Source organism: Dama dama, chromosome 23 (genome assembly GCF_033118175.1).
Source record: "Dama dama isolate Ldn47 chromosome 23, ASM3311817v1, whole genome shotgun sequence".
NCBI classification, from domain to species: Eukaryota; Metazoa; Chordata; class Mammalia; order Artiodactyla; family Cervidae; genus Dama; species Dama dama.
This window is the reverse complement of record NC_083703.1, coordinates 51,792,310-51,813,730: the sequence shown is the minus strand read 5'-3', so window position 1 is coordinate 51,813,730 and position 21,421 is coordinate 51,792,310. Positions and strand designations below refer to the sequence as shown.

Below are 21,421 nucleotides of genomic sequence, written 5' to 3'. Positions count from 1 at the left end.
ATTCTGGTGCTTTGGGGGTCATTTAGGGCAGGGTATTAGGGCAGCTCAGCATGAAGGGAGAACCCCAGGGCTCTCTTTTTATGTAGGAGAAAGTGCCAGCTGCCCATGAACAGCAGAGGCCGGGCACCATCAGGACTGATAGGCACACACTGGGCCTCCCACGCTCCCATTTCCAAAAAGGGAAATGATGCAGATGGAGGCAGTGGGCCACAGAGAGGAAATCCAGCTGGGTGGGGCAGGCAAAGTCATTCCTGGAAGGAAGCTCACACCTCAGGAATCTTGTAGAGGAACACTTCAGAGGCCTCTGTCCCAGGAGCCACCCACCTTCCATCCCCAGGGAGGGGCAGGCAGGACTGGACAACTATTCAGGAAGCCTGACTCCGTGTGCCCAGATACCATCTTTCCTTCATCAGTCTCTTGCAACATGTGGCATTGGCAAGAACACAAACTCTGAGACAGCCCACTGAATCAATCTGTGCCCTGAATCAACAGGGGTCTGAATTGGACAATGTCCTGTTTTCTCTAAGCCTCAGCTTTCTCCTCTGTAAAATGAAGATGGAGAGTCCTTCCTCACCAAGGGTGTTGTGGCAGCATAAACAGCAGGTAGCACCAGCACTCCATGAGGTGCAGTTAACAGGGTACTGATGAGAGGAAAAAAAAAAAACAACCTCTGCCCACCTTTTCCTCCCAAGGCAGGAACACCTTCCTTCCCCCTGGTATATGTGGTATGTGCTGTGTGTGCATGTGTGTGTGTGGTGTGTCTGTGATGTGTCTGCCTGCCCCAAGCTCTGGAGTGGAGCAAGCAGCCAGACTCTGGCAAAAGGGAGGAGAGACAGTTCCCCCCACAGCCGCTCAGTACACATAAGCTTAGGTGGGGAATGACATGTCCTAAAGACAGGCAGACATGCCCTCTGCCCTAAAACTGCCTGCTGGTGTGCGTGTCAGACACCAGACAAGAGGAGCCCTGCTCTTGTCTTCCAAACCCAGAGAGTTTTCCTAAAAACCGCTTGGTATTGAGGCAGAAGGTAGATGGGCCACCCGCCAGGGTAAAGCAATTGGAGATTCATTCCCTATTGACTGAAAGTCCAAAGGACAATTAAGGGAGGAGACTGGCCCCTGCTTGGGCCCTCTCTGTGGTGGCTCGGATGGTAAAGAATCTGCCTGCAATGCAGGAGACTCCGGGTTCAATTCCTGGGTTGGGAAGATCCCCTGGAGAAGAGAATGGCTACCCACTCCAGTATTCTTGCCTGGAGATTTCCATGGATAGAGGAGCCTAGAGGGCTAAGTCCATGGGTTTGCAAAGAGTCAGATGTGACTGAACGAGTTTCACTTCACTGGGTCCTGCCTAGACCACATATTTCTCATTCTCAAAGGCAGGAGACCTCCTCGACCATACATACACAGAAAAGCTCCTTGGAGGTCCAAGGTAGAATGATGCTAACTAATGCCAGGCTACCATATGTCTTTTCAGTAAAATCCACCTAGGCTAAGAGATGAGTGGGCACACATGGGAGGATCCTGAGATATCCCAGATATGGACTGTGAACCAGGTAAATCAACATGATTGGCCAAAGGGAACTGGGAAGAAATACCCCATAAAAGTAGTTCAAACTATCACGAGGGCACAGCTCAGGGACTATCCCTTTAAGTCTGCCCGTGTACCTATCCACACGTACTGTACTCTTTTTTCTCTTAATAAATACTTTATTTGCTTTGTTACTTTCTGTCTTTGTGGGAATTCTTTTCTGCAAAGCCGAAGGGCCAGGGCCCTTGTCACTGGCCACTGACCTAGTGGCTAGGAACTGGTGCTTTCACTGCCGCAACCCAGCCCCATCTCTCGCTGGGAACCTAAGCCCTGCTCCAAGCCATTGCAGGTCAAGGCCACCCGAGATCAGTGTGGCCACAGCTGGGGGCTCTTTGAACAGACATATCACCCACAAAAATTCCCCAGGGGCCAGTTTTTCCCAAAGAGCCCAAGTGAGGAAGGGTGCTGCCTGCCGAGCAGAGCAGGCTGGGGGCTAGCCCAGGCTTAGAAGCAGAGAAGGCAAGCTGGGCTTGAAGGGCAGCAGATGGGGTTGGACTTTAGGGCTGGAAAGGGGAGCTTGAGAGGTCAGCCAATGACAGTCCAAGCCTTGGATCACTGGCTCTTCTCCTGTAAGTAAGGGACGGTGTAGGATCAGTGAAGCAGTGGAATCAGATTTGCACTTTTGAAAGTCTCCTGCAGTTGCAAGAAAGAGATGAAGTGGAGGGGCAGGGCTGGGAACAGAATGGAGAGAGGGAGATCCTGAGTGCAGACCAGAGGAGGGAGGCAAGGCCTGGAGAGAGGCTACTCCTGAGCAGATCCTGCCCCCCTCCTCCCCCACCAGGGAGGAGCAGGAAGCCAGTGAGGTCACTGGGTGCATCTCCATGGCACTGGAGGGGAGAGAGGGAATGCAAGGGCTCAGAGAGGTCCCTTGGGGGCTCTGTGGGACCCTCATCAATGCCTATCTTGGCCCAAATCTTCTGGTGGCAATTGAATTGAATTGAATCTCCCAGTGGGCAAGGATTCACTGCGATTGTTTGCTGTCCTCTTGTGTCTGACTGGAAGCTGCCCAAGGGTGGGACTGCAACACCTGATGGGGCCTAAAATAGTGGGGAACAGAAGGCTCCTAAACAGAAGGGCACCAGGAGCTAAGGACCCCCACCCATGATTCTTCACTCCTGCTCAAAGCCTGCTGCCATGGCCCTCAGGAATGAGCCAGCCTGTGAAGCTGGGGGTTAGGGTGGAGGAACAAGAAAAACAAGAAGCAGGTTGTGTTTAAGGGGCTAGACCCTTTGCCCCTTCCCCTAATGCACAGCCGCACTTCAACCCTCCCTGGCTTTTCTCAGTCTCTGCAATGAGATGAAGGCCTGCCAGCCCCCATCACATACTTGTCACACACTCACAGACAGACAAATACATACACCAAAAGATGTAAGACACAGACATGCCCATATATAATACATACAGACACACAGGCACAGACACAGTCACACAGACATCCCAAGAGACATACTCACATACAGACACAAACATATATATATATACACACTCACACACAAAGACACACACACACACACACATAGACACACACAGAGAGACACACCAACAGATACACACACTCTTACAGACACATTTGGAGCAGCCAGTGGAGGCTGCCGATTGAATACCTTGCTGGCTTACTGACCCGGTGCTAACATCAGAAATTATTTGGTGCTGCAAACCCCTCACCCCCAACCTCATTGCAGGGAGCCCTCTAGAGCAGTGGCCCTGACAATAAGGGCCAAAAGATTAGAAGAGATGACACCTTAGCTGAGGAGCCTTTTAGATGGACAGAGAGGAGGAAAGAAAGTATTCCAGGGAGGGAAAATAGGCCATGTCAAGGTTTGAGGGGGGGGTGGGGGGTGGTGGCAACTGATGCCTAGAGAACTATGGGAGCCTTCTTTGAGGAGGGGGCTGAGAGAACAAACAAGAGGCCGGCCCCCCTAGCACAGAGAGACAAGCTAAGAAGCAACCCTTGGCCCTATTCCACCCAGGCTAGCCTCAGCCTCTGTGGGGACACATTGGGCAGAAGGAAATGGGTCAGGCCCAGGTCCTACCAGAACCAGGAGGTGTGGGGGGTGGGGCATGGGAGGTTAGCAGCCTTAGAAGGGCCTAGCAACCCAGATCTCCACTCTGTCAATCTTCTATTTGGAGGCCAGGTCCCCAGATCCTCACGAAAGCATGAGCTGGGACCGAAGGCTAGGTTAGAAAGAAGGCCAGGAGCCCTCACAGGAAAGGGGCTACGTGCTCCTTGTCGAAGCAGAATGAGTTCTGAGTGCTCCCTTTGCTAGGAGGGGGGACCCAGACTGTGAGATCGCTTCCCTCCCTGCCCCCGACTTCAGCAAGTACAGACCGAGGGCCCAGTCTGGGCTGGAAGGCCTGTCCTTACCCTCAGATTGGCTTCTTTTCTCTGATCCTTGGAGACCAAACTAGGGATCTTGGTGGGGATGTGGTGCGAGGGTAGGAGTCTGGGTGAAGGGGCCCTGAGGGTCTGTGGCAGGGCCCTCCCTCTAGGCAGGTGGGCTTTCTAGCTGGCCCATGGTAGCCTTGAGGTGGGCAGAGGGCCCGTGCGCAGCACGGCTGCAGGAGGCCTAGGGGGTGGTTCTGAAATTCCTCTCTTCTACCCTCTACCTCGCCTCCTCAACCTTCTTCCCTCGCGGCCCCCCGGGTGGCTGGGAAGTGGGAGGCGCAGGAGGGGCGCAGGGAGGGGCTGTGGACTGAGCCGGGCGGGGCCCCTCGGCGGAGGCCCGCGCTGCCGGCCCCGCCCCGGCCTTGCACATCTGGGCTGGAGCGCTGGCCCACCCGGCGGCGCGGCGGCGCGGCCATCCGGCCCGGGGGAGGGGGAGGGGAAGGGAGAGGGGTCGGGGCGTTGCAGGGCGGAGAGCGGGGCCGGGGCTGGGCGCACGTCGAGGGCTGTGGCCGCCGCGGCAGGGCACGGCCACCCCACCGGCTGCGGGCCCAGCTTCCAGGCGTCTGGACAGAGGGCGAGCTGTCGGGAGGGCAGAGGTGAGTTCTGGGCAGGGCGCTGCTGGGCTCCTAGAGAGAAGGGCGCCAAGATTTGCGGTTTCATCGCGGGCTGGCGGCTGAGACCCCCACCACAAACTTCCTGACCCTGGAGAACGGGACTGGGACAGAGCTGCAAGCCCCTGTCTCCAGGAGGGCTCTGGGGTTCAGGAAGGCGACTGGGGCAGCCACGGAGGGCTCTCATCCGGGCTTTGGGACCCCACACTGGTGAGGGTGGGGATCGGAGGGACAGAGGGGGGCTCGAGAGACTTCTATGTCTGGGCGTCTGCTGTGGGGCTGGGGGCTGCTCCAGGGGAGCAAGTTTGTGGAGGGACACGGTGCTTCGGCCAGAAGGTGGAGACCCGGGGATTCAATATGTGTGCACTTTGGGGGCGCCTGCAGGGGGAGTTCCTAGGGCCCCTGGTCTCAAAAGTTCAAGAGTGGCTGGGGTACCACAGTGCCAGACTGCGCTGGCTTCATGAACAGGGACCTCTGGTTTCTCTCTGTGAGGCCAGCTTGGGAGTCCAGGTGGAGTGGGGTCTGGGCTCCCTGTGGCGGCGGTGGAGCCAGGAGGCAAAGCTAGCTTGTGTCGGGGAGAGAGCCTGGGAGGGAGGAAGCTCTAAAATATGGACTCCCTGTGAGAGTGAAGGCAGCCCCGGATCCCCCCGAAAGGTAAGAGAGGTGATGGACAGCAGGAGAGCGTGGGAGGGGCTTAGGCCCTAGGCTGTGTGGGACAGAGGTTGTTTGTGAACTGGCTGCTCCCTTGATGGGGACCCAGGGGGGTGGGGCAGGATGTATGGAAAGAAAAGCGGAGGACTGGGAGGGGATGCAGGAGGCCTTTTCTGTCGCTCCCTGCCCCAGCCCTGGAGACGGCAGCTTCCTCACCCCACAGCCTCCCTCTGGTCCCTCGCCTTGAGGGCGCCTCTCCAGAGACAGACGTGGGCAGCCCTTTGGGTGCCATTTCTGATCTGTCCCTTGGGCCCAGGTTGGTTCAGTCTCTGGTTTGGGAAAAATGCCTGTGGCTTCTCTGTCTTTGCTGAATGGCAGGATGATGAGAGAGAGCAGTGGATAGGAGAGGCAGGGTGCAGGGGAAAGGCCTGTGGGGGTATGGAGGTGAGCTGTAAAGTTGGGTGGGCTCTTTGCCTTCATGGGCAGAAGATGGGATGTGTGGTGCCCTGGACTCCAGCAACACCACATGTCCAAGTGCTCTGGTGGGGGATGGGAAGGGACATAAGGACCCAGCCTCATCACACCCAACTGAGGAAAAGATCCTTGGAGATTTTTCTCCATTGGACAAAAAGTCCTAGGCTTTTGTAGTTTGGGGAACACTGTGGGATGGGAATCTCCGGTTTCAGCTCCCTACTCAGCCACACCCTGTCCTAGTCCCCAGTCAGGCTTACTGGGTCAGGGCAAAGCTGAAAATCAGAGGTCATTATGAGGCCAAGGGCTGTGGGTGAGGTTAAGGGACAGACCAGAGGTGGGATTAAGTGTCTGTCGGTGCGTAGGGCAGGGGTCAAGCTGGGGCCAGGGTTTAGCCTGCTCTTGTAGCCAGGAAATGGTTACTTTCTGTGTAAACCAAACTGCCCCATTCAATTATTCTCAAACCCATAAGCATCACCAGTCTGAAATTAGTTGGACCCCTGGGGCAGGGTTCTACCTCCCCCCATTTCCAGCTGCAGACCCTGCCCAGATGTAGTGTTTGGGAGTGGAGGTTGTCTTGAGTCCCATGATCAGCATTCTCCCTAAATGTTTCTGGTAAATGGGTGTGTATGCGTGGTAAGGATGTCCCAAAGAAATATGGGGCATGGATGCATGCTTGTGTGGGTGCCACCTGCTTCTGCCTCCACCTCTCAGAGAATCAGCAGGATCCTCCTTTTTTAACATAAATTGATTCAGGGCCTCCCTCCCTCTCTAAAGAACTCAGAATGACTAGAATAAAAGTCTCAATAAGACCAAAAATTCTGACAAGAGAAACTTTAGAATCCATATTATGAAGGGAAAGAACACTGCTCACATCTGCCTTTTTATCAACTGCCTTTCGTCCTTGGACTTGACCCTCACAGGCCCCTGCGTGATCTGTTTTACAGGAAAGGGCACTGAGGCATGGAGAGGCAACAGGATGCACTCCAGCCCGGTGTCCTTAAGGTGCCTAATAGGCCGTTGCTGAGTATCAGAGCACTCAATGTGTCACAGGCTCAGAGATAAGAGCTGGGGTAATTATAGACAATGGTTTGGACAAGGAATCAGCTTAGAATGACAACCCCTGAGTCTTTTTTTCTTGGTTATTCTAGATTGTTTCTGCTCCAAATACAATATCCTTGGTTGAGAAAATCCATTCATTGAGCAGTGTTTCCCCAGCACTTAGCTGTAGAACCTGGCTGGAAGAAAGGTTCAATGTTTTTGCTGATGAATCGAAACAACTTCTAAATACGGCTGCCATCATCTCTCCTGTGGCCTTGATCCAGCCTTTGTTAATAAATGTTTTTCAGTCCTCTCCCCAAGAGGGAGAAAAACCCGTTTTGCAGTTTGCCAGCTTGTATGATGTAATCACCATAGCTGATTTCAAGCTATCAATGTGATGTCAATAAATGCAACATTGAGAAGAGATGCACAGAATCAGCTCTTGGGAGCTGGCGGACCGAAGCTCAAGTTCCTCTCATCTTAGAAAATAAAATCCTGTCCTTCCTTCCTCAAGCTTTATTTTCTTCCAGGTAATATGCACATCACCTCCTGATCTCAGCTGCACTAGCGGGAAGTGCTAGCTGTTCTCTCATCCTCTGCTCCCTCCTTGCCTACCAGACTCCCACCCCACTCCTTCATTCCACCAAAATGCCCTGGGCCTTTAAAACATTAAATCTGGTGTTTCCAGTCTCAGCTAAAAATCTCTGAAGGATCTAGCTTCGTGGCCTTCTCTTATCAAGATCTTCATGAAACCATAGCAGGCATCCCTGTCTCCCTGGCTCAACCTTCCTCCTGGCAACCTTTATTCAGAGCTTCTCCTCCCTTCCCTTCCCCCACGCTACTCTGCCAAACCTCCTGTGACAATGACTCCAAACACAAATCTCCACCTCGGAATTCTCCCTGACCTCTAGGTCATATGTCACCTGACTCCTTGGTCTGTTTTCTTAGCAGTTTCAAAAACTGCACCGGGAACACTGCCCCTTTCCCCCTGCCAGGTTGCCCTGCTGCAGTATTTTCCACCTGCTTGCTCGTTCCTAATCTCCCATGTCCAATCCAGCCAACTTCTGTCAGGCTTGTTGATTTTAACTTCTAACTTATATGTGTGCACTTATGTCTCAAGACACACAGTCATCATCTGCTGCCTGGAGCACTATTGGCCCCTGTTTTCATGTTGTCTTGTTGCAGTCCATACTTCCATGTAGCCAGGGGGGATTTTTAAAACAGATTTAGTCATGCGCCTGTCTCCACTTTGCCACTTCAAACCCTTCAGGATTTGCCCTTGTCCTTCATATAAAACCAGATCTAAAATTGAGTCCACCAGGATCTGCCTGCATGGTAAGCCTAGCCCAACCCCTCTCTCCAGCTTTGCCATGCTACCCTTTCTGCCCTGCTTGTATCCATCATAGCACCATTTGTAATCTCAGATTCAGGTACATGATTATCTGATTATGAATGATTTCTCCACCAGGCTATGGGCCCCCAGGACTGGAACAGTGTGTCTCTGGGTCACTGATGTCCCACAGCATCTGGCAGAGTGGGCACCTGAAAACACTTAGGAGCATCCTGGTTCCAACAAAGCAACTGGTAAAAAAAAGACATTTCTGAGGGACTTCCCTGCAGTCCAGTGGTTAGGACTCCGTGCTTCTACTGCAGCAGGCCCTGGTTCAGTCTCTGCTCGGGGAACTAAAGTTCTGCAAGCCAGGTGGTGCAGCCAAAAAAAAAAAAAAACATTTTTGAGACAAGCTAGGACTGTGGGATTGAGCACTGGATTAAGGAATTACTACTGATTTTATTGGACATGATAGTGGTGTTGTGGCAATGTCTTTTTAAAAATCTGTATCTGTTGGAGAGATAAGTTAAAGAATTTATAGGTCAAGCAACATGATGTCTGGGACTTGCTTCAAAGAACTCCAGCTGAAAGTAAATAAATAATTATTCAGTAAGGGAACAAAGGAATAAATAAATGCCATTCTGCTTGTCCATTCTTGTTCACAGCTACAGGGCCTGCAAAGATGCTGGCTGTCCCGGAGATGGACCTACAGGGGCTGTACATTGGTAAGACCTGCCCCCTCACCTCCATCTAGGCCCACTGTCCCTGTCACCCCAGCACTCAGACCAACCCCTAGTCTGTCCACGTGCCTCTCTCAGCAGAGGCTCCTGAGAGCCATTCTGTGAGTGTGTGTGCACGGGGCGGGTTAGTGCAACAGGACTATGTATGTGAGTGTGTGTGTGTGTGTGCCTGCACACTCTGCAAGCCTGTTCATGGGACCCCTGAGTGTCTACAAGTATGTGTATGCAGGGCAGGCCTGTGTGCACAGGGCTATATGGGTGTGCATGTGTTTTGTGCAGGGTGTGTGTGTAGTATGTGTGAGTGTGTGTCCTTGCCTGTCTGCCTAAGGGCAGGTCTCTGGGCACAGGGTCTCAAGTGAGAGTGTGTGTATATCTGCACAGAACTCTGTGCATGCACGTCTGGCCTGGTCTGGGAGCAGGCTCTGGGTTTTGTGCAGGGGAGGGAGGCCAGGCGGCAGGACAGACACGCCTCAGGAAGTCCACTCACAAAGACCTGGTGGGCTGGGCCTTCCTTCCTGCCTCCCTTCCCAGGCTCAAGCCACAGCGGCTTGGCCCAAGCCTGCACCGGTCGGCTAAGAAAAAGGGCCTCTGGAAGTGTGACCGCCGTGTCCTTGCCCCTCCAGCGCTGCAAGACCGATGCCAGCCCTGTGCAGGCACTTCCTAGAGTCCCCTTCATGCCCTGCCCCTCACATATGTTCCCAGGGTACCCCAAGGCCAGGGTGGCCTGGGACTTGTCAGGGCCCCATGGCTGTGGCTGAGGGAGTGGAGGCCCCAGCCCTGGCTCAGCCTAAAGCTAGACAGGCCTGTTTGATTTGCCAGTGTGTCTAAATGCCAGACCCCACCAATCTCCCTGGCCAGCCCCCTGTCCCCAACACAGATCTCAGGGCAGCCCCAGTGCTCTGCACAGGGGCCTCAGCAAAGGCCGGTGTGGTGGTGTTGGGCCACCAGCCCATACCTGGGGGATGTCCAGCCAGGCAGGCCCTCCTGCCTCCTGAACTGCCTGAGCCTCCCAGCCAGCTGCCTTCTGGGGGCTGCACTGCTTCCTCCCACCAAAGGTTCAGGTCTGTGCGTGTTGTGGGGGAGAGGAGCTTGGAATCTGCCCTCCTGTGGTTAAACACATCTCCGCTCAGGGCTGCTCAGCGCAGGGCTGGGCCTGTCCATGACCCTTGGGGGCAGAGGGTTGGTAGGAGAGGCAATTCCCCCAGGTCCTGATGAGAACATGAGGCTGAACTTAACGGGGAGAGGGGCTGCTCCACCTCCCACACAGGTCTGTAGTTCCCCCACCTCTTCTGGTTTCTCCATCCTCACCCAGGAGCTTACCTGCCCCTCTCTCCTGCCGTTCTGTCTTTGGACTCAGTCCTGCCCACCCCCCACAATGCTTCTCTATCCCTCCCCTTCCCCGCGGTGTCTGACGGGTGCTGAAGAAGGCAGTGAGTCCTAGGTGAAGTATGAGTCATCCTTCAGGAATAGGTCGCCTCTAACTGATAACGGGCCCTGAGCCCAGGTATCCCCCACCCCCACCTCAGTCCTGTCCTTCCTACCTTCCCTCCCTAGTCCTTCTTCCCCAGCAGGGTACCCCTCACCTTGGCCCGGCAGTGACTGATGGAGAACCCCCACACCCAGGACCTAGCCAGCAGCCCCTTACCCTCTTTGTACCAGAGTGATCTGTCCTCTCTTTTCAGGCTCCAGCCCACAGCGGTCTCCAGTGCCCAGCCCACCTGCCTCCCCAAGGACCCAGGAAAGCTGTGGCATTGCCCCTCTCACACCCTCACAATCTCCAGTAAGCCTAGGGCAGGGCTTGGGGTGGTGGGGGGCATGGGTGGTGGGGAGGGCCGCACTGGTGTCTAGAAGAGCTCACAAGTCTGGGCTAGGAATACCACCATGCCTCCTGCCCCTATATACTCATGTTCTCCCCAGATGGGTTAGCCTTAGGTGACCTTGGACTATAGGAGTGACAGTTTTACTGAGATGAACCCCCTCCAGGATGACATCCAGGAACCTTTGCAACTAGCCTGCCTTGGCAGGTGTACTTCTGAGCAACTAGTTTTGTAGGTCCTCAGAGCACTGGGCCTCCCAGACTTGCTTCCCCTCCTGTCAACCACAGCCCCACCTTATTAAAAGATACATCTAGGGAAGAGGAGACACATGGCTAAAAAATAGTTTGGTAACTGCTAGCTTGAAATATCTAAGACATAACCATCACCCCCAAATTCCCTAAGTCACCCTACCCAGGGTGGCCTCACCCTAGTGATCCAACCTGGGGACCCCCTTGTTCTCAGGGAGCCCAGTCCTAGCCTGGGAGAAGGTAAGGACCACTCTGGGGCACACGCATAGGGTTCTCTTCTCTGCCACAAAACTGGACAGAGTCAGGCTATTTCACTGTGGCCACAAAGAGCAGGAGGGTCTCATATACACAGGTCCATGTGCTATGAAGCTGCTCAGAGCAGCAAAACTGCTTCCAGCTGGGCCCAGGCTGGAAATGATGAAAGATGGGGCTGGGACTAAGGCAGCCCAGGCAGAAGGGCAGGGAAGTAGGAACTTGAGCTCAAAACTTCATGGGGCTACCTGAGAGGCCTTGGGCTTTCTGAGCAGTTAGCAACTCAAGGGCTCAGCCTGGAGCTTAGGAGGGGAGAGAAATCAGGCAGGAGGTCTGAGGGGGTGGGCCAGGGCTGGTCTGGACCACAGCCAGGGGTGGGAAGGACTTCCACATACAGCCAGCCTAGCCCTCTGGCCGCTCCCTGACTAGGTCTTGCACTTGCAGAAGCCCGAGGCCCGAGGCCCTCAGCAGGCCCCCTTCTCTGTGGTCGTGGCTATCGACTTTGGCACCACATCCAGTGGCTATGCCTTCAGCTTTGCCAGTGACCCTGAGGCCATCCACATGATGAGGTGAGAGTGGCTGGACTGGGAGATTGGTTGGGGGTAGTCCTGCACCCTGGGAGAGACCTAGTCCCAGAAGTACTGTCACTAAGGAGAAGTACTGTCACTAAGGGATCTTCTCAGAGAAGCTTTCCAGCCCTAGTCTGGGCTCCCTACTGGGGCAAAAGTTTGGAGGATGGGACCCAGGTCTGGGCGCTCAACCCCAGTTGGGGCAATTCTTTGACCTCTGCAAGAAAATGTTGGGCTTCACTTTTTATTTTCAATTTTTTATTATTTTTTCTGGGCTAGTCATAGGGATACACATGTATGCACAAATATGTGGTTTTAAAATAAAACATACAACTTGCTTTAAGCTTTCAGCACTATTTTGTAGATGTCTCATGTGAATATGGAGAGAGCCACCATTTTCTTTTCATTGTTGCACAGTATTCCACAGTTCGGATGTATCATAATTTATTCATTCTTCTATTGACAGTTTTGAGGAAGTTTTTCCTTCTAAGTTTTTTCATTACAAAAAGTGTTGCAGTGAATACTCTTCCTTGGAAACTTGTGCTGGAATTTCTATGTGGTAGGTTCCTAGAGGCAGTCCTAGGTTCAACATCTCAAATGAAATACAAGGAAATGAAGGACTAGAGAGGTTAGCTGAATTATCAAGTCACACAGTTGTCATGAAAAAGCTGTTTGAAAAAATCCATTCTGATGAATTTTGTTGAGTTTTGTTTGAACAAAACATTTGTTTGATACCTTCCTTCAGGCCTCAAGACCCTGATCCTTTGAATGTATCTTAGTGAGACTGTAGCCTGTAGGTGGAAGATGCCAAAGCTCCCAACTCACACTGGGATGGAGGATCAGCAGGCTTCACCAGGGCCTGGGAGGCTATATGGAAAGACAGCCAAGGGTCACTGCCCCAAAGATACAGGGGACTTGACCTGCATGAATGTGGACTGTCCTTCCCCTTTCTCTGCTCCCTCCACATCCATGTGAGGCCACAAAGGCCCTAGGATCTTAGAGCTCTCTAGGAGCTGAATGGCATCCCAGCTTGTCAGCCAGCATACACAGCTGAGGCCACGCTGGGACTGTTGCTAGGGCTGAGGACACGTGAAGGGATACTGTGGAGAGATTAGTCACAGGAGTGACTGGGGGACATCCTGGCCTCCTCCCAAGCCCTTCCCACTCCCACTAGCCACCAAGCCCCATCATTTCTATCTCCCTAATATCTCTGTAATACCCATCTACTTCTCTCCACCACTCGCACCCGAGTTCAGCCCCACCCTCTCTCACTTGAATGGCTGCAATATCCTCCCTGGTTTCTCTTCTCCACCCTCCCTCTCCTCCACTCTGTTGCTACATGGGGACCAGAGACATTTCTAAAGGCAAATGTGGTCATGCTTCTTCACTCCCTTAAAACCCACCAAGACAGAATTCTGGTATGACATTTGATACTCCTTAGTTGATCTTAACATTGCTGCTTTGAGTCAACTTATAACTAGTTCTCCCCACTCTTTGACACCTCTATAAACTTGCACATGCTCTTCCTTCTCCCTGGATTCTTAGTTCCTCCCCCCAGTGGATGCAATGGTGAGCTTGGCCTAGAGAAGTCAGGGCATCAGAAAAGGCAGAGGAAGGGGAGGAAGGATTTACCAGGCCAATGACCTGGGCAGTGAGTTGTGGAGGTCCAGATGATGACTGCATACAGGGAAGTTTGGAATCTCAGGTTTTGGGGGCCTGTTGAAGGTGCAGTCAGCTGGGGTGTAGCTGCTGAGGTGGGCCAGACAGGAATGATCATAGAGCTTAGCTATGTGGAAGATGGCCTAGAGGAGGGCATCCAGCTGGCTTGGAGAAGGCCTCCGCCAGGGTCCTGGAGAGACACATCAGAAGGCCACACAAGGGAGATGGATGATGGCCTGCTGCTACTTGTTAAAAGGACAGGGAGGTGAAATCAAATGGTGTACTTCATGGGAGGGAGCAGAAGCTGAGGATGTCGGATGGGACCCATGGCTCCATGGATAGAGATGATCCCATGAGCAACATTTATGGAGATTTAAGTGGATGCCAAGCACCATATTCACAAGAAGCCTAAAAGGTAGGTACCGTTATCATTTCCGTTTTACATATGGAGCCTGGGGAAGCCAAGTGAGCTGCCTGAAGTCACACAGCTGGTCCCAGAGCCAGCATCCGACCCCATGAAGAGACGACACACTGACCACACTGACAGCCTTCTGCCTCCACAGGAAATGGGAAGGTGGGGACCCAGGTGTGGCCCACCAGAAGACCCCTACCTGCCTGCTGCTGACCCCAGAGGGTGCCTTTCACAGCTTTGGCTATACAGCCCGCGATTACTACCACGATCTGGACCCTGAGGAGGCTCGTGACTGGCTCTACTTCGAAAAGTTCAAGATGAAGATCCACAGTACCACCGTGAGTCACATTCTGGCTCAGCGCCCAGCTCCAGCCAGGAAGGCAGGGCTAGGAGGGAAAGCAGGGAGGGAGGCCTCATGGAGGGTTGGCAAAGCTAAAAGGTGAGGGGGGCCTGGAGGCGGAGTTTGAACAGAAGGGATGTTGGCATGACCATGGGGTGTGAGAGGGTAAGGAGAAGGGCTGGGGAGAAGAACTGCCATGAGATTAGAGCCAGAGTGGGACAGTACCAAAGAGGGGAGCACAGGAAATGGGGTTAAATATGAGAGGCTGTCAGGAAATGGAGAGCTGTGGCCTCCTACAGAGCTGCCCTGTGCCCTTGCCAGGATCTCACTTTGAAGACCCAGCTAGAAGCAGTAAACGGAAAGAAAATGCCTGCCCTGGAGGTGTTCGCTCATGCCTTGCACTTCTTCAAGGAGCATGCCCTTCAGGTGCGCTGTGACCCTCTCTGCTTACTGGGGTGGACAACCCCCAGGTCCATCCTTTCCCCTCAGCCCATCCACTGAGTAGCCACTGTCAGAAGACAGGGGTCATCTTCCCCAGTCCTCTGCCTTCCTATCTGGTAGCCCTGCATCAGGTGTTGGGGAGGTGGTGGTGGTGGTGGGAAAGGGGGTGTTAAGATTCTCCCAAGTCAGCTGGGAAGTTCTTCCTCAGGCCTGATTAGCTTCTCCAGCTCCTATAAGGACACTCCCTTCAGACCAAGCCAGCCCTTCCCTTCACTGCCCCATCCTGCTCCAGGAGCTGAGGGAGCAGTGCCCATCACTGCTGGAGAAGGACACTGTGCGCTGGGTGTTGACCGTACCTGCCATCTGGAAACAACCAGCCAAGCAGTTCATGCGGGAGGCTGCCTACCTGGTGAGAACATACCGGCAGAGTTGTGGGTGTTGCTCGGAAGGGCCCCGGGCATGGCGCCATACCCTCATTCATACACCACACTTGGGACCACAGAGCCATCGTGTAAAGACTGCCAACCCCACCCTGCTGGGCATTTTGGAGGGTTGTTGCCACCAAGAGAGGGGGTGGGCCTGTAGGAACAGAGAGCTGAGGGACAAGGGACAGCCCAGGCCAGCTTAACCAGTGTCTTAATGCAGGTTTCCTAGAAGCAGAGTCCAAGATGGAAATTCTTGTGCATGTGGTGTATTGAAGGACTCTCAGGTGAAAGGGGAGTGAGGAAAGCAGGACAGGAGAAACACGTGAACAGGGATGGGTCTCATCTGGAGTCTAGCCTCAGCGTGATCCCATGGAGAGCTCTGGAGGGAGAATGTACCCTAGTGTTAGCCACAGGGAGGCAAGAGGGGTGGCTTTTGGTCCATCCTTATCAGTCTGTCACTGGTAACTGGTTGGGTTAAGCCCCCCCAAGTGAGGTAGTTCCCATTCAGTTGAAGGCAGTTCTCCAGAGAAGGGGCAATGGGGAGCTGATGGGCAACACTCACAGTAGCTGGGCAGGACACCAGGAACATCACTTTAGCCAGCATCAGTATTTTTACCACAGCCCCAACCATTTTAAGTTCTTGAGCAGAGGAAATAAGACTATGAAACTATGAAGGGAGGTGATTTGGGCCAATGTTTGCTGATCTTCCTACCATAAGAGAGGCCCAAAGTTCTGGAGAAAGGGGGACTGCAGCTCAGGCACCCCCCCTGCCCCCAATGGAGATGGGAAGGTTGGAGGGGGACTCGTTGTTTGATCCTGCCCCTGAAAGTGGGGCCTGGGGGGGACACCCGAGGATTTCCAAAAGCAATCTCAGGAATTCCAGAACCCCCAACCCCCCAGAAACATACCTTTTCCTAGGTGTCAAATCCGCAGGTGCCCTCACTTGTCTCTGGAAGGAGCTAACCCCAAGGCCAGTGGGCATCCATCCCCCTTTCAGAGACCAGAGTGAAAGCATGGCAGTGCCCAGCCAGTAGCCCCCTGCTGGTTTACCCACCCTGCCTCCTCCCACACTGTTCCCCGGCTGTCAGTTCAGAAAGGGCTGGCCCTGGGCAGGAAGTCTTGATACCCGCCTAGCCCATCCCCCCACCTGGTCAGAATCTGAGGAACCCCATGGAACATAAAGTACTTCCTGTGGGGATCCCCTGTCCTGATGCAGGAAGTAACAGAAATGTTTTTTCCCCCCTAGCTCGCTTGCCTTGGTGCCTGAAATTTCACTGCTAAAGTGTCTTTTCTCCTATATCACATTCCTTGGGAACAAAGTTCTCAAGACAGTGGGGAAGCCCATGGCCACTGTCCGTTACCAGTGAAGAAAGGGCATTCAGTGAGCTAAAGGGGACTCCCCCACCATCCCCTCTGATTGATGCTCTGGCCATTATACCCCCTAATACACTGTACTGGAGTCTCCACTAACCCCCTCAGCCAGTGGTCAGCTGCTAACCCAGGACTTGTGAAGGGGACCTTCCTGCAGCCCAGGGCCACCTTGGGCAGTCTGGGGCAGATCCCAGGTGCTCTAGGTTTTCACTCAGTCTAAGGTCCCTCCCTGCTGGGCAACCCCATGGCATCCTTGGCCACAGCCATCCCTCCCACCTCCCACCTCCCACAGCCATCCCTCAAGCCTGGTCATAGGGTGGCTCTGAGACAGCTCCAAATCTGTGCAACATGGAAGGGCCTTGAGAGGCCTAGCGTGAGTGCACTATAATGGGGAGGAGATAGGAGCCCCACAAGCCCTGGTTGCCTGCCCTGAGGTGCCATTCCTGTGTGATGCCTGGTCCATGATGCTCCCCAACCCTGCCAACCACCATCAGGCTGGACTAGTGTCGAGAGAGGATGCAGAGCAATTACTCATCGCCCTGGAGCCTGAGGCTGCCTCTGTCTACTGCCGCAAGCTGCGTCTGCACCAGCTCGTGGATCTGAGTAGCCGAGCTCCAGGCAGAGGGTGCCTGGGCGAGCGCCGCTCCATCGACTCCAGCTTCCGTCAGGGTGAGCCAACCCCAGGGGTGCTGCCTAGTGGTGGCCTTGGAGGCAGGCACTGAAGACTATACCGTGCCCTAGAGTAGCACTGTCTGAGGATGGTAAGACTCAATCCAACCCTGAATCTGAGATGGGGAGTAGGGGTGGGGGTGGGGCTAGGGGTAGTGACAGCCTACCCTAGGAAGAGGTGCTGGGGTTACTGACAAAGGTACTCTGAGCTGAAGGTGGAGGTCTTTAGCTTTCCCGTCAACAGCTACTGAATCAGTTTTCCCTCCCATCCTGGCATGCCAGCTGTCCCCCCACCCCCACCAGCCCCAGGCTCCTGCTGCCAGGACTAAGCGCTGAGACTTCTGTAGTCAACCTTCTATGATAGGGACAGGTCTCAGGATCTCCCCTCCTCCCCAGTTCCTCTGCTGCTGCTGCTGCTAAATCGCTTCAGTCGTGCCCGACTCTGTGCGACCCCATAGACGGCAGCCCACCAGGCTCCGCCGTCCCTGGGATTCTCCAGGCAAGAACACTGGAGTGGGCTGCCATTTCCTTCTCCAATGCATGAAAGTGAAAAGTGAAAGTAAAGTCACTCAGTCGTGTCTAGACCTTCCTAATTCTGATTTTCCCATGGCCTGAGCCCCTCTATATTAAGGCAGCCTCCTGACCTCACTGTCCTGCTGTCCCTCAACACTCAGCCCGAGAGCAGCTTCGAAGATCCCGCCACAGCCGGACATTCCTGGTGGAGTCGGGTGTTGGAGAGCTGTGGGCCGATATGCAAGCAGGTGGGGGAGGGAGGGGAGATGGAGGGATATTCCTTGGGCCCTGCGGGATACCAGCTACTGAAGGTGGGAAAACATTCCTGAAGTCAGCTCTATCCTCTAGGAACCCTGCCCCTTCCAACTCCATAGCTATACCTAAGCTGGTAGTCCCCCTCACCATCACCTGCACTCCCACCCCCACTCACAGCCATGCCCCTAACCCCCATTCCTCTGCAGAGGATTCTCTGCAGATGGAGTTGCAGAACCCTGGAGCCATTTTCCCTCACACCTTGTGCCCCTACCCGGTGACCTGAAGCCCCTTTCAACCGTAACCCCCACAGCCCTGCAGACAGGGCTCAGGACCTGGGGCAGGGCTGAAGGCTGGCTGAGTCTCCAGAGGGTCTAGAGCTGAGCGGCCACAAGTGTGTGCTCGTGCTCGCCCCCACAGGAGATCGCTACGTGGTGGCAGACTGTGGGGGAGGCACAGTGGACCTGACGGTGCACCAGCTGGAGCAGCCCCATGGCACCCTCAAGGAGCTCTACAAGGCGTCTGGTGAGTAGCCAGGCCGCACCCTTGGTACCCAGAGCGCCCTTGCCCTGCCAGTACCTCCTGGCAGTGGAATGAGCACTGTTGCCCTCTTCCTCCTCTGCTGGACGCTAGGCGGGCCCTGTGGCGCGGTGGGCGTGGACCTGGCTTTTGAGCAGCTGCTGGGCCGCATCTTCGGTGAGGACTTCATCACCACCTTCAAAAGGCAACGTCCAGCAGCCTGGGTGGATCTGACTATAGCCTTCGAGGCCCGCAAACGCACTGCAGGCCCACACCGTACAGGGGCGCTCAACATCTCCCTACCGTTCTCCTTCATTGACTTCTACCGTAAGCAGGGAGGCCACAACGTGGAGACGGCTCTGCGCAAGAGCAGGTGAGTGTGGGGACCGCCCCTACAGGGGAAGGCAGTAGGGGATCCACTTGATCTGGCCCAGGCACAAGTCATGCCAGCCCAGGTGGAGGCAGGGGGAGGAGCACGAGTACCCCAGCTGAAATCTGCAGCCCAAACTGAGGCAAGAGGATCCTGAGCCCCCCAGGGAAAAGCCAGTATCTATCTCCTATTCCCCAGCTGTACACACACACACACACACACACACACACACACACACACACACACACACACACACACACACACACCCCTACCTATACACACACACACACACACACCCCCTACCTATCTACTTTTCCCTACAGCCATACGTACTCACACACACCTGCCAGCCAACTGGTCTGTGTTCCTCTGATTGAGGCAAAAGGAGACTCCTCTCCTGGGACCTCATGTCTGGACCCGGAACAGACCTGAGTCTAAAACCCCTGCAAGTGTGGTTGGCACAATACAGAATGTGCCCAGGTACTTCAACCTGGAATAGAAGTAGGACCTGGGCCCTGACCCATGGGCCTGTGCCTCCTTCACCATCTACAGCGTGAACTTCGTGAAGTGGTCCTCACATGGGATGCTCAGGATGTCTTGTGAGGCCATGAATGAACTCTTTCAGCCCACCGTCAGCGGGATCATCCAGCACATAGGTGAGCTTGGGTCATTCATTCACCTTAGCATACACACCCACATGCGAGAGTATTTCCCCCTATTAGTACCTGGAAACCTCCCCAAATCCATACACTGGATTGAGATCCAGAATCATCAGGAATACCTGAAGGATGTAGTGCCGTGGGGATTAATAGGACGATGTGTAGTCTTGCCAGGTTAAAGTAACTCTAAGTGGCTGACTCCCCAAGTAGTATTAGGTCTCCCCCAAACTGTTATCACAGTGATTTAAATAAGTTTAAGTATTTAGAGAGTAAGTACAATGTCTTGCATGCAGTAGGCATTTAATACATGTAAATTCACACCCTTACTCAAGGCCTCCACAGTGTAGTGGGAAAGCCAGATAGTGTTGAGGAAGCAGAGGCCATGAGGATGGCAGAGTCCCTCATGAAACTGCTCTGTGTTTTTCTTCATCCAAACCAGGCTAAGGTTTTATAGTGAAATGGCTAGTTTCTCGTTGCCCCAGAGATAGAGGAGGGCAGAAGGGAAGAGCCAGTGGCTGCGCAGCGGTAGCCTCGGGCCCACGCCCCGTCCGTCTTCCTTACCCCCTCCCCACCCGTCCCCGCAGAAGCACTGCTGGAGCGCCCTGAGGTGCAGGGTGTCAAACTGCTGTTCCTGGTGGGCGGCTTCGCCGAGTCGGCTATGCTGCAGCACGCGGTGCAGGCAGCTCTGGGCGCCCGCGGCCTGCGTGTGGTGGTTCCACACGACGTAGCCCTCACCATCCTCAAAGGCGCAGTGCTTTTTGGGCAGGCGCCGGGAGTGGTTCGGGTGCGTAGATCGCCGCTCACTTACGGCGTGGGTGTGCTCAACCGCTTCGTGGCTGGTGTTCACCCGCCTGACAAGCTGCTGGTTCGTGACGGTCGCCGCTGGTGCACCGACGTTTTTGAGCGCTTCGTGGCCGCCGAACAGTCGGTGGCCCTGGGCGAGGAAGTGCGGCGCAGCTACTGCCCAGCGCGCCCAGGACAGCGGCGAGTGCTCATCAACCTATACTGCTGCGCCGCGGAGGACGCGCTCTTTATCACCGACCCAGGAGTGCGCAAGTGTGGCGCGCTCAGCCTGGAGCTTGAGCCAGCCGAGGGAGGCCCCGACGCCGCCGGAATGCCCCCCGGCCGCCGCGAGATCCGCGCTGCCATGCAGTTTGGCGACACTGAGATTAAGGTCACCGCCGTCGATGTCAGCACCAATCGCTCCGTGCGCGCCGCCATCGACTTTCTTTCCAATTGAGGGCGCAGTGCCAGCACCCCCTCAACCCAGCAAAACTTTTGGCCCAGGGCTGGGGCAGATAAGTCCACCCTGTTTCCCGCCATCCTGCCCTGGGAGATGAGGTCGCAGGAGGGATGGGTGGGGACACATCCAGAAACTCAGGCTTTGGGATTGGGCCTCAGTCCTCTGACGGAAAGGCTGAAGGGCACTTCCAAGGACTGAGGTCAAGGAGACTTAAAAGGTTTGCAAAGGCATCCCCACAGGGAGCACGTGGTCCTGAAAGCAGACTGCATCAGAAGGCTTGACCCTTGGTCTGAACTAGGGGCCAGGGTGGGAGTGGGGGGTGAGGGTGGGGGTACAGCTGCAGGCAGGGCAGCAAGAGGGAGGAGGTTGTGTAGGGTCTGGAGCCGAAGGGCAGAGTGCTCTGACTGGCTCAGCCTGCATAGGGAGCCAGGCAGGACAAGGACTGAAGCTGACAGGAGAGGGACACAAGTAGTAGGACCGACCTTCCTGGGTGTGGTGCTGACCACCTGAGTATGAATGTTAATTGTAGAAAGGGCAGTAGCAGGCTATGAGAAGGGTACAGGCGAGGGGGGTGTGGGATAAAATGCTGAGGGGGGCTTTCCTTTCTATCTGAGAAGGCCCCAGGGGCAGCCTGGGAATGATCCACATACTCTCAGGTCATGGAGAGGGAGGAGAGTAGGGAGGACAGAAAGAGCACTGGTCCCAGCTCTGACATCAATTTAGTGTACCTGCCCTCCCGTGACATGCAGCAGTCCCACCTGCCTGAGAGCCCTAAGGTGACAATAAAGCTCAAGGTGAAACCATGGCCTCCTGGTACCTCACAAGGGGGACTCCAATAGTGGAGCAG

General features: G+C 54.7%; 1 protein-coding gene across 1 annotated transcript; it reads left to right on the top strand.

Moving 5' to 3' along the window:
• The first annotated feature begins 4,435 nt into the window (after positions 1-4,435).
• On the top strand, positions 4,436-20,886 carry HSPA12B (heat shock protein family A (Hsp70) member 12B). The gene is made up of 13 exons (XM_061126695.1): positions 4,436-4,567; positions 8,741-8,800; positions 10,498-10,595; positions 11,577-11,701; positions 13,924-14,110; positions 14,434-14,538; positions 14,846-14,962; positions 16,844-17,018; positions 17,693-17,779; positions 18,204-18,308; positions 18,417-18,675; positions 19,225-19,328; positions 19,916-20,886. Exons 2-13 carry the CDS (start codon positions 8,758-8,760, stop codon positions 20,569-20,571), a joined length of 2,061 nt encoding a protein of 686 aa, XP_060982678.1. The 5' UTR covers positions 4,436-4,567; positions 8,741-8,757; the 3' UTR covers positions 20,572-20,886.
• The last annotated feature ends 535 nt before the right edge of the window (positions 20,887-21,421 follow it).

Excerpts from the sequence above, each read along its gene's own strand:
- HSPA12B (XM_061126695.1), top strand. The coding sequence starts at position 8,758 with ATGCTGGCTGTCCCGGAGATGGACCTACAGGGGCTGTACATTG. Across the intron at positions 14,111-14,433 it reads TGAAGATCCACAGTACCACC|GATCTCACTTTGAAGACCCA; the intron begins GTGAGTCACATT and ends TGCCCTTGCCAG. Across the intron at positions 14,539-14,845 it reads TCAAGGAGCATGCCCTTCAG|GAGCTGAGGGAGCAGTGCCC; the intron begins GTGCGCTGTGAC and ends ATCCTGCTCCAG.